Source organism: Stegostoma tigrinum, chromosome 22, assembly GCF_030684315.1.
Source record: "Stegostoma tigrinum isolate sSteTig4 chromosome 22, sSteTig4.hap1, whole genome shotgun sequence".
NCBI lineage: Eukaryota > Metazoa > Chordata > Chondrichthyes > Orectolobiformes > Stegostomatidae > Stegostoma > Stegostoma tigrinum.
The window spans coordinates 36,388,306-36,401,133 of record NC_081375.1 but is presented as its reverse complement, the minus strand read 5'-3'; the positions used below and the strand labels follow the sequence as shown (position 1 = coordinate 36,401,133).

Sequence of the window (12,828 nt, the reverse complement as noted above, 5' to 3'; positions counted from 1 at the left end):
AGACCAGGAGAGTGCGCAAACTCCACACAGTCTCCCAAGGCTGAAATTGAACCTGGGACCCTGGCACTGTGACACAGCAGTGCTAACCATTGTGTGACTGTGCTGCTGTCACATGAGAAGGAAGACCACAAAAACTCTGCAATGCAGCAATGCCCCTCTCTGGGCTCTCCTTGGGGCTGTAAGACCAAAGTCCTCTTCAGGAATGAGGAGCAGAATCTGGTCTAACTGTCTAAGCAGGATGGGATGCAGAGGAAGTAAACAGTTGTGGGCTTGACTCCAGAAACTAACTCCAATATTACAAGTGCATCAATGATGATATGTTCATTCTGGCAAGGTGAGTACTTCATATAGGTTCGGGTGGGGTGTTGAGTCAGGATGAGATGCTCTTTGAAGGGTCAGTGCAGACTTGATGGGCCGATTTGCCTCTTTTTACACGAGTGATTCTATGAGCTCCATTTTAATTTAAACTCTGTCCTCTTTCCTTGCCACCTACCATTCCCTTTTGTTCTTGTTGGGGACAGTGTTCGTACTTTGTGACTTTTCTTAGAGGCGTGGGTTATTTGGTAGTGGTTTTACTAAATTAAAATGCAAAGGTTTCCGTCTTCTGTTTGTTTGGGCTGTTGTGGCATCATGGTAATATCCTTCCCTCTGGACAAGAAGGGCTGGGTTCAAGTCCCACATAATCCAGGGATGTGTAATAACATCTCTGAACAGGTTGAAATATCCCCTCTTCGTAAGTAAAGACTTTTTAAATAAATGACCTTTGAAAAAAACTGATAAGTATTTAAAAATATTATTCTATATCTTACCTTAAAACATCAATAACAAAATTACTTTACTTCACGTTCCGTAATCAATGGACAAACTTTTCTAAGTCAGCCTTTTGAAACAGATGGATATTCACAGACAAAGTTCTTCCCATTGAGACATAAGACTAAAGCCAGACTTAAGGCCAAGTAGTTTCAAAGAGAAATTTGGTGATCAAGATGATAAATTGCCATTTGCATAGGGTTTCTTTAGCATTTTGGAATAAATGTATCCTGGAGCTATAGTTTCTATAGAGCCAATGTTTCAGCTGGTTTCTACTTTTATTTAGCCTTTTTGTTTTCTTGACTTCCCAAGCCAATGGGCAACATTTGTTATTTCCAGCCTAGATATGACATATCTTGCCATTCTGAAAAGCCATTTAGAATAGATTGACATGTGAAGCACCACTTAAAAGGACACTTTTCATAACTTCTGGGTGACACAAGGCTGGATATTTCACTGTGCATTTTTCAGAATTTAATGTTTGCTCTCAAGACTTCCTCAACATTAGCATGTTTTGTTTTAATCCTGAATTCTGACACTGACATCAGTTCTAGTCTAAGACAATAAGTTTAACTGTTTGAATAAATGTGTTAACAGGTCTGTATCTTCCCTGGATACAAAATCATCTTCATGTGAGGGCCTGATCTAATTTATCAGGATGTAATTAATACTATCCAAGTAAGACTTGTTGATCCAAACTCGCTCCTGATTTATTCTGCTTAATATCTTTTCTGTAGATTTAAAAGCCCTCCCCCAAGGCTGACCTCCAAATTTAAATTCCCCCATTTTTATTTTATCTAACACAGATTGCTCAAATTTTGCAGAATCTGTCTGCAGAAATTTAATGTTTCTCTTTGTAATTCCTGTAGAACATTGCTGGACCTGCTGTAAGTTGAATGCAATCTACTTTAGATCAGGGCAGACCTAACTGAGAAATACCAAAGAAACCAAATATTCTGGAGAAATTCAACAGGCCTGGTAGTATCTGTGGGGAGAAAGACACAGTAAATGTCTTGAGTCCAGTGCGACTGTTCTTCAGAATTGGTATCAGGTCTAGTTTAAAGATTCAGACTCAAATTTTACTGTTTCCCTCTCCACTGATGCTATGAGATTTGTTGAGCTTCTCCAGAATACTCTTTTTTTTCACATTTCCAGCATTCTAGTAATTTGCCTTTACTTGAGAAATACCAAAACCTCTCTGCATCATTCAAACCATATGTACATGCGTTTATTTTCCGTACCTTCCCTACCGTATCTCTTGCTCCTTTTAAATTGTTTCAAAAATACCTCTCTTTGCATGTTTTCAACCTGCATCAATGTAATGTTTATATTGATCAATTTACATTTCCAGGAGTATGCTGCAAAAGGAGGTAGGAAGATTTTCAAGATCACTTTTCTCCGATAGGGGAGTCCACACTTAACGTCTGATTACCAAGATTTTCTTCAAAACCCTGATCCTTTAATCTGACTTTATCCTTACACATTCCCATGAGAAATAACATTTTCTATGAAAATCCATCTATTTGATATGGTTGGCTGTCCCGTATCTAATACAGTAGTGTATACACCGAATTCTTTCCAGCTCCAAATCTTTTTGCTCAGGAGCCTTTTTCAACTTATATTCTAATTTCTTTGTAGCCTCTGAAACTTATTGATCCTAAGGGTTTCTACATCTTGTGATCCATAGTCCTTGTTTTTCCTTTTTTTTGTCAAACTTTAACCTCTATTTGCCATCATATCTTGTTTTGGATTACTATTACAAGATTCTGCCAACCCCTTTAGTAAGCTTGCATTTTTTTCCACAGTCCATGTTCAGAACTTGTGCTGTATTTTCTGGTCTTCCACATCTTTACCTCATTTTGCTAATTCATGGATCTTACCTTCTATTCTTCAGCTTACACATTTAATCAGTATTTGTACTTCCTGTTCCCTCTATAATAGTGGCACTAAATTTTGATTAAGGAAGCTAGGTCTTTTTGGAGAAACTCTGTAACTTTCAGATTGTGTAAATTCTAAATCCACTGTCATTGTCAAAACAATTGCCTATTTTGTGTTCACTGTCTGGTACCCTTTTGAGTCCTTTTCATTGAGGGCCTGCTCAATAGTAAAAGTGGACATTGTGCCTGTGCTGGTGAAGTTGTTTATCCTGGTATTTTCTATGGAATCACCACTCTTTTTATTGATTTAACATCGTTTCAATCACCAGCCTGAAGATCTTAAATTCCCAAACAATCTCTTCAGTCCTTGTTATTTAAAGACTCCAAACAGCATTTTATCCAATCCATTCCACATAGTGTGGATATGTACTCACTGTCTAGCACAGTGTAACTGAATAAGTCTGCCTGAAATGTTGATTATTGGACTGAATTTTCTTGTAAGCAGTACAATACCCTCTGCCTGATCAGTATCACCTCTTCCTCTTCTGAACCTTCCACATCATAAATAATTTTGAAAGTCTTGTCATTTAGTATAAGACACTTCATTGCATAATGGCACAGAGTTGTGTCCAAAATACCCAGTAACCATAACCCCAGGCATTTCTTGGTCTCATTCTTCTGCTATAGTTCCTCAATCCCTGTTATAATTACTAGCAGTATCTCTATCCTCACTCCTTTTTAGTTACAATTCTCCTTCTGAATTTACACTTTTGGCCTGTACTTGGGGATGAGCTTTTGCTACCACTATTGAATCATTCATTTGTTTGTGTTCTGCTCAATGTCCTACTTCAAACATGAAGGCCACTGGGAATTACTGTTTTCCCAGGAAATTTTGTTAGGTCTCCTGGCATTTGTTCCTATAGCAATCTGTTTTCTTAAAATCTAATTGATGTTGTGAGCCTATTTGTGTTCAATGCCTTGACAATTTAAGGCAAGCAGTGAGTTAAGATTGTTCAAGTAGAATTTATGCCATTTTGCATTTTGTCATTTAAATTTCATTATAATTGCTTCTGCAGAATATCCATTCTGTCCTCTAAATTCATCAAACGTCTAAGCATGCCTTACTTATTTGATAATAACTCATCTTTCTTTAAGTTTCATCGATAAATGTTTGTAGAATTTATAAATCTTCCTCGGTGTCCAATTGTTGAGCTTTGAGCTCTGGGAATAGTTTAAACCTGCTTTTAGTAGGAAGCAGCAATACCGGGGTCATACCTCGCTCTTTTTATTTGATAAAGACTTAACCTGTGTCCACATGTTCACTTAGTTTGTTCATTGATCAAAAGGTTCACCTTTACAAGACATCTATGGGAAGTCAAATCTCAACACTTCATTCTTGTTTTTGGCCACCCTTCTCCAAAGTAATTCCAATTACAACATTCTGTCTGAAAAGAAATTTTAGTTTCCAATCTGCAACTTTCAGAAACCACCACCTGTTACCAACATCATTTTGGATCCAAGCTCGTTAGTGAGACAGAAACCAGGAGAGCTTTCTTTGTGGATAGCGTTTACTAACTACTTACATATTAACAATGATGTAGGTGAGGGATACAATGCTTTATTCCGCTCCTGCTCGTGTCACTTTTGATGGTTTGCATTGCCCATAATAGGCTTTGCTTGTAACCATTCAGTTGGTTACTGGTAGTTTTATTGGCAGTAGTTACTAGTTTAAAAATAAAAATATAGTGAATTTGGTAGTGGGAAGGTTGCTCAGTTGTGCTTATTAGCACTTCTGGGTTAAAACAGAAAGAAAAAAGCAATGATGTGGTCAAACATATTAGTGGGGGGAAGGGGCTCTTGTGGCACAGTGGTATGTCCCTGACTTTGAATCAGGAGGCCCTACTTCAATTCCCAGCTGCCCCAGAGGTTTGTCGTAGCAGTCTGAACAGTTTGTTTAAAGGTATCCAATGTACTAAATGTTACCAATGGATTAGCAAGGATGAAAAGGGATAGCTTACCTTCGTTAATTTTTGTAGGAGATAAAATATATTTAATGCGAGCAATGGAGGAAGTGGAAATATTGTAGCAACAATCAGCAGAAACAAAAGAAATAGAAGCAGGAGGAGGAATAAACTATACAACCCCTTTAGCCTGCTCCCCACTTAATGAGATCAGGGCTTAACTTTTCCCACTTTCCACTTTCATGCCCACTGTCTGTATACCTTAGGTTCTGAGATCAAAATCAACCAAATCAGCCTCGATCATATTCAGTTGTACAGATTCAGAACTATTTGAGATACAGAATTCCAGAGATTCACAAACCTTTGATGAAGATGTTTTTCATCATCTCTGTCTTAAATAATCAGCCCTTTACCTTAGACAATGCACTTATGTTTTAGCCAGGGAAAACAATCCCTCAGTGACTGTCCTATTAACCCCCTTTAGAATGTTGTATGTTTCACCAAAATCACCTCTCATTATTATAAATGCCAGAAATTATAGATTCAATTCACTCAGCTTTACATCACAGCACAGCACACTTCTCCCAGTGTCCATCATTTACTGCATCATCGCTGATGCAATCATTTTTTTTGTTAAATATTCATAGCTAAACTGCACACAATATTCCAGCTGTGGCATCATAGTCCTGTAAAAAACTAGATTTCTGCTCACGAGACTATGACTGGAACTAACCTTTGGAGTGAGCACAACAGTAGAGCCTCCACTCATCCCAATGATTGGAGCTGAGACTTCTGCAGAGGTAAAATCCAGAATTTGTGCTACAGCCTCAGATTCAATATCATCCTCAAAGATAACAGCATGGATCCTGGATTTGGTCAGCACATCACAGATTTGAGTGATCAGACTGCTGGGATTGGTGTTGTTCACTATTACTGTGATGGTGTTGATTTGTACAGGCAGGTCCTGGAAGGTCTCTTGATTAAAGCTGCCTCTGATTTCCATGTTGTACCAAGATCCTCCGAGTACAACAGCGACATTGATGGTTGGTTGACTGGGCTCTCTGGCGAAAGTAGTATCTACTGCAGACAGGAAGAGGACAGTCTGAAGCATTTGTTCCATGGCTCTTCCTGCAGAAAAATAAGAATCATCTTGTTAAGATAAATCCACCTCTGTTTCCATGAAAGCCAGTCACTCTTAAGATATCATTAAACAAGGAGACAAAGACCAATGGCTCAGTTGGGATTATTTGGGTGGGACAAGGAAAGGCAGAGATTGAGGGGAATGTGGAACATTGAATTTAAAGTTGTTTGGAAGATAGATAATAGAACATAGAACATAGGACAGTGAACAGTACAGCACAGTACAAGCCCTTTGGCCCACGATTCTGTGCCGAACTTTTACCCTAAACCTAAGGTCTATCTAACCTCCACCGCTACCTTATACTATCATCCATATGCCTATCTATTGGCCACTTAAATGCCCCAAATGAGGCCGACTCCACTACCCTCTCTGGCAATGCATTTCATGCCCTACCTCGGACGCCTCCCCTATATCTACCTCCACTCACTTTAAAACTATGTTCCCTCATAATAGTTACCTTCACCCTAGGAAAAAGTCTCTGGCTGGTCACTCTATCTATACCTCTGATCATTTTGTACACCTCTATCAAGCCACCACCCATCCTTCGTCATTCTAAACAGAAAAACCCTAGCTCTCGCAACCTTTCCTCATAAGACCTTCCTTCCATTCCAGGCAACATCCTGGTAAATCTCCTCTGCACCTTTTCCAATGCTTCCACATCTTTCCTGTAATGAGGTGACCAGAACTGGACACAATACTCCAGTTGTGGCCGAACCAGGCTTTTGTATAGCTGGAGCATAACTTCACGGCTCTTGAACTCAATCCCTCTATTAATGAAAGCTAACACACCATACGCCTTCTTAATAACTCTATCTACCTGGGTGGCAGCTTTCAGGCAGCTGTGGATATGAACGCCAAGACCCCTCTTTCTGCTAACTCTGTATTCTGCTTTCAAGTTTGTCCTTCCAAAGTGAATCACCTCACACTTTTCGGGGTTAAACTCCATCTGCCACTTCTCAGCCCAGCTCTGCATCTTATCAATGCCCTTATCAATTAACCTAGAACACCCCTCCGCACTATCCACAACTTGACCCACCTTCGTATCGTCTGTAAACTTACTAATCCCCCCTTCCACTCCTACATCAAAATCATTTACAAAAATCACAAACAGAAGAGGACCCAGAACAGATCCTTACGGTACACTACAGATCCTTGCAATACAATAGAGTAGGAACTAAGGGCAGATTTTAAATGAGGTTGGACTTAGTCTGTGGAATCCCCAAGGAGTCAGTTCTGGGTCTATATTTGTTCATCATGTCTATCAATAATCTGGAAATAAGTCAGAGTAATGATGAAAAATTTGTAAGAATGTAGGGTGCTGGTGGGGATGTTGATGAGATGGTGGGCAGGACAATAAAACATGCAGTGGAGTTCAATGCGACTTAATGTCAGGTGTTGCATTCTAGTTTAATATGTGACTATGTTTTAAAAGCTGGGTGATTTGAAATTATGATTTGGGGGTTCAATTTTGTAAGACATCAATGGAGCAATTCAAATGGATGAGCTCATAAAAGGAAATGAAATCTTTGGTCTAACTGCAAGTATACAGAATGGTACAATAAATAATTCAAAATCTAAACAAAACCTATACAAGACCACTGCTGCTGTGATTGATTCTATAATACAGGAAGATGCTGAAACTTTAGAGGTTCACGAGGATGTTGCATGGTATGAGGAAATATAAATACAAGGAAAAGCTATAAAAAAAGTGACTGTTTTCATTGAGGAGATTAAGGAATGGCTTGGTATTAACAATTAATGACTAATCAGTGACATTGCCAGTGAAAATGGGTGAATTCAGAATTTACAGTTGAGAAAGAAATTAGCATGCCAGAAATCCCAAAAGCACTAATATTGATTCATGGATGGCAAATTAAGTAAAGGCCGTTTTAAAAAAAAAGGTATTAAAAAGTGACAAATCAGAAACAAATGTTTTCCAATCCAGAGTTTAAGTAGATGAGAATGTTATAGAAATGCTCTAAGATTCTGAAGTTCTCTGAATTTAGCAACCATTCCTTTAGTTTGAAACATTGTGCGTGTCACTCTGCAGTTTCAGTAAGGTGTGCAGAAGGATTTGGGAAACAAGGTAATTAGAGGTCAATTAGCCAAATATTTTGTGTCAAGAAATTGCAAGTATGGATAATTAATAATAGGGTAGCCGAACGCCTTGATATTTTCAGCTATTCAGAGAGCCAGCATGAAGTTATGCTGTGTAACTCATATCTGATGAAATTGATTGAATTATTTTAAAGGATATCTAAATGAACAGAAAGTGAATGTCTGTGGATATTATTTAAATGAACTTCCAGAATTCATTTCATAATTAAATTTGTTAAAAGGAAGTGAAACTAATGAAAGTGACCTGGGTAGGAAATTGACTTAGTGGAAGGAGACAAAGTAGGGATAGAGGACAGCAGTAATAGTGACAAGGGAGGTTTAGGGTGGTCTGCTAGTCCTTGGGTTGATTGAAGCCCTTACATTGACCATTAAGATGTCATCACAGCGACATGGTTACAAGTAAACTAAGATTGGGAAATAAATATTTCAACAAAAACAAAATTTTGAAGAAAGACTTGGAAGCAGAACATCCCTAATAGTAGAGGACAACGTAAGGAGATTCATGAGAAAGAATCTTGGCAAAGTAGATCGGTAGAGAAAGTTTAGGTGGAGATTGGGGATAGCAAGAGTCCAAATATGTTGATCGTATAAGTTTATAGACATCTAACAGGAGTTATACCATTTGAAAAAGCATTAAGCAAAAACAAAATGGAGTTGTTATAAGGAAATGTATTAATTATTAAGGGTTTTAATCTTCAAATAGACTGGATCAATCATATCAGCAAAGTTGATCTGGAAGGTGAGCTTGTGAAATGTTTTTGTGATACTTTCCTGAAACAATACGTTGTGGAACCAATTAAAGATGAAACTATTTTGGACCTGATATTGAGCAATGAGGCAGTGTTAATTAATAATGTCATGATAGAAGATACAGAGGGGAAAAAGTGATCAAAGTGCAGTTGAATTACATATTCAGTTTGAAAATGAAAAATTCTAGTCCCAAACAAAATGTTAAATTTACATAAAACCAATTAAACAGAAAGGAGAGGAAACTGGCTACAGTGATTGGGCAAAATGGCTGGAAGTCATGGTAATAAATAAATCATTGGATAATATTTAAAGAAAAAGTCAACATGTTCAACAAAGATATTTTCCATTTGAAAAAAATTCAGCAAGACAGCCCATCCTTGACTTAATCGAAAAATTAAGGACAGTTGTCAAGCCCACATCTTTAATATTATTTATTTTTGATGTGGACTAACTGGAAGGCTATTGCTCTTATTCAAAAGAGACTATGTGAAAAATGGGTGCAGTTTTAAAATAAGAGATAACAAAGTATGAAGCTGTATGAACACAGCAGGCCAAGCAGCATCTTAGGAGCACAAAAGCTGATGTTTCGGGCCTAGACCCTTCTTCAGAGAGAGGGTCTGATGAAGGGTCTAGGCCCGAAATGTCAGCTTCACACTTCGTTATGTCGGATTCTCCAGCGTCTGCAGTTCCCATTATCTCAAAATTGTTGTTACTGGACCTGATTGCAGATTGCAAAGCAAACGGGACTAACAGGTCCATGAAAAAGAGTTACTGCATTGAAGTCAGACACATTGTCACCGCTTCTTTCTCTTCAGGCCAAACTTACCTGGAAACACTGGTTGGTTGTTCTTTCTCCATTAACCACTCAGAGTGGAAGTGACAGAACAATGCTGGGATTGGCCTCTGAGGAGGAAATCAGTTCTGTGTGCAAGCAACAGCAACAGAGGGACCCTAACTTCTGAGGAAAGCTTCAAGTTTTGGCTTCACTCCCTTCTGTTTGTGGAAGGTACCAGCAAATCTAATCCATTCCAGCCATTCTCACCCTCTGTTTCCTGTAAACTGCTTTTTGTCCACATCTCTGCTGAAGAAAGGGTAAAGAAAACCTTCCAGTGTGTTCAAAGAATCTGTTCTCAACCAATAGCTAAAAGACTGAACTTGGCAGTCAACCTTGTGTTGGTATCTTGTCATGCTCTCTTCCAACCTTTTCCGTCAGTCAGAAGACAACGAAGCTTGAACACACATAGCAACAGTTCAAACACAGCTTCTTCCCTGCTGTTATTAGACTGCTAAATGGACCTCTCTAATTTCAAATAATCTTGTTAATGTTGGTCTTGCTTTGTGTACTTCCTGTGTAACTATAACCTTGTGTGCCTTGCTCTGTACCCTATGTTCTGTATATCCTTGCTTGCTCTGATCTTCCTGTACTGCTCGCCAAACAAAACTTTTCACTGTACTTAGGTACATGTGATAACAATAAGTCAAATCAAAACAAACCAAATCAAAATGAAAAGATATCAGGAAGCTGGAAGACTGAACCACTTACCCAATCCTGTACTCCAGGTTGGCACTATTGAACTTCGTTATCCCTGTTTTTCTAACCCTTAAAATCGTGTGTCTATCTACTTGTGTGTGCCAGTTGTTAAAGGCAGACATATAATCTTTTAATTTAGTAATTCATATTTATTTCTTACTATCAATTAAAGACCATTTGTTCATAATGAATAGTTTTCTTCTGGTTAACTATACAAACCTCATATATTCTTTTGACCAGAGTTTATAGGTGAGGTAAAAATGGTGCTACAATTAAATCTTTTCACATTTTATCACAACTCCAGGGATAGCAGGGCTTGATTTCTAGCATGCCTGGAGGGTTATAACACAGTAATAAATTACAAGAAGCAGCTTAGAATGTTGCAAAGGATAAAAGTTAATCTGAGCATTGGATTTGTTTCAGAATCCAACAATGTTGACAAAAAAAGAAGAAAAATAGCACCCAAGTAAAATGACAGCAAGACAAAAACAAATGATATAGTCTTTTATAACTATATAAAAAGGAAGCAAACAGTTAAAATAAATGTTGGTCCCTTAGGGGCACAGACAGGAGAAATGATCATGGGGAATGATGAAAGGGCAGAGACTTTTAAACAAATATTTTTGTCTGTCTCCATAGTGGAAGAAACATATTACAGATCAGAAATAGAGAAAAATCAAAAAGCTTATATGTGCAAAGAGCTTGAAATAATTAATGACAGCAGAGTTAAAAAACATAGGAGAAACGTTAGGGACTAAAATAAACATCAATTTTCCATTATCTGATGGCCTACATCCTACGGTTCTATAAGAAGCAGTTGCAGAGATAATGGATGCAGTAGTCATGATTTTCCAAAACTACCAAGGCTCTGGAACATGCTAAGCAAATTGGAAGCTCTCAAACATAAGACTACTATTCAAGAAGAGAGAAATAGAAATAGAGAGAGTTAGCCTAACACCAAACATCTGGAAAAAGCTGGGATCCAAAATAAAGTAGGACCATACAATGCATTTAAAATATTCTAGCACTGTCAAACTCAGTTTGGTTTTACAAAAAGAGAATCGTATTTGTCAAATTGGATAGAATTCTTCAAAGCTGTAAGTAGTAGGGTGAATAAAGGAAATCAGTAAATGAAGAATACCTAGATTTCCAAAGGTTATTCAGTAAAATACTGCACTAAAGGCAATGATAAGGTTATATAGAATTGGTGTAATATATTAGCACAGGTAAACTATTGGTTGATGATGACGGAGCAAAACATTGAGATATATGGAGCATTTTCAAGTTTGCAGGTTAAGCACTACAGCATTGGTGCTGAGATCTGTTATTTACAATCTATATCAACAGTTAGGCAGAGACCAAGAGTAATAGATCTAAATTTGCTGAAGATGCAAAGCTAGAAGGGAACATTAGCTGTGAGGAGAATACGGGGTGGCAGAAAAGAGATGGAGACTGACAGAGTCTAATGATGACCATGAGACCATTGTCAACAGTTGAAAAAAACCTATCTAGTTCAATTAATATCCTTTAGGGAAGGAAACTACCTTCCTTCTGTGTTCTGGCCTGTATGCGACTCCAGACCCACAACAATGTGGTTGACTATTAATTGCCCTCTAGATTTAGAGATGACAATAAATGCCTGGCCAATGATGCCTGCATCCTGTGAATAATTTTTTAAAAAGCCCACGATAATGCCTTTGTGGTAAATTCAAATCCTGCCATGCCGGTTGGTGAAGTTTAAACACAATTAATGTGTCTGTAATTGACAACTAGTCCCCACAAAAGATGCTATGAAACTATAATCATTTGCCATTGAAAAAATAAGTTCATTCATATCTCTGCTGTACTTACCTGATCTAGCCTAAATGTGACTCCAGATTCATAGCAATTTGGTTGACTCTTAACTGCCCTCTGAATTGGCTGACAAAGCCAGTCAGCTCAAGGGCCATTAGGGATGATTAAGAAATGCTGGCTTTGCACACATCATAAAAAATAAAAATAAACAGAAACAGTGAGTCAGAATATATGAGTCATTTGCAAGTTGATGTACTGAGTGACATTCGAACAATGTTGAGGCCACAAATATTTATGTTCTATATTAGTGATTTGAATGAGGGACCTGGCTATATTGCTGTCAAAATTGCTGATGATACGAAAAAAGGCAGCAAAACAAGTTTGTAGCAGGATAAAAAGATCTATTGAAGAGATATAGATTAATGTAAGGTCAAAATTATACAGTTGGATTGTAATGTGGGAAATATCAGGCGTGCCTGGAAGTTTTTCTTATACTCGTAAATTCTGATTGCAGGATCTCATCTCTATCTACCTATATGGTTTGCACCAATGTGGACCTTAGCAGTTGGCTGGACATTCTGTCCCTCTCAGAGTATTCTGCAACTACTCTGTGACATCCTCGACCCTGGCACCAAGTGGGTACCATTCTGAATTCATATCCACAACTGTAGAAGTACGTATTTGTTCCCTAATCTATGAATCCCTCTTTATTGCTTTTCTAATTTTCCTTCTGTCATCTGTGCATCCGAACCAGCGATGGTTCTCTGAGCTACACGTCAGCTATACACCCAGGAAAAAGCAGCATGCTCATGGATTACAGGCTGGAGAGTGAGATGGGCTGAGGAG

At 38.1% G+C, this 12,828-nt stretch overlaps 1 protein-coding gene across 3 annotated transcripts in view; it reads right to left on the bottom strand.

The window, feature by feature from the left end:
• Positions 1-12,828, bottom strand: part of LOC125463633 (glutamate receptor ionotropic, NMDA 2C-like) — a 149,734-nt gene that overhangs the window by 110,997 nt on the left and 25,909 nt on the right. For all 3 annotated transcript variants that reach the window (XR_007249879.2, XR_007249878.2, XM_048555162.2), the window contains exon 2: positions 5,382-5,776. Coding sequence is in view for 1 of the 3 variants with exons in the window: in XM_048555162.2 (XP_048411119.2) it covers positions 5,382-5,768 (387 nt within the window). In the remaining 2 variants the exon portion in view is untranslated. The remainder of the gene's footprint in view (positions 1-5,381; positions 5,777-12,828) is intronic.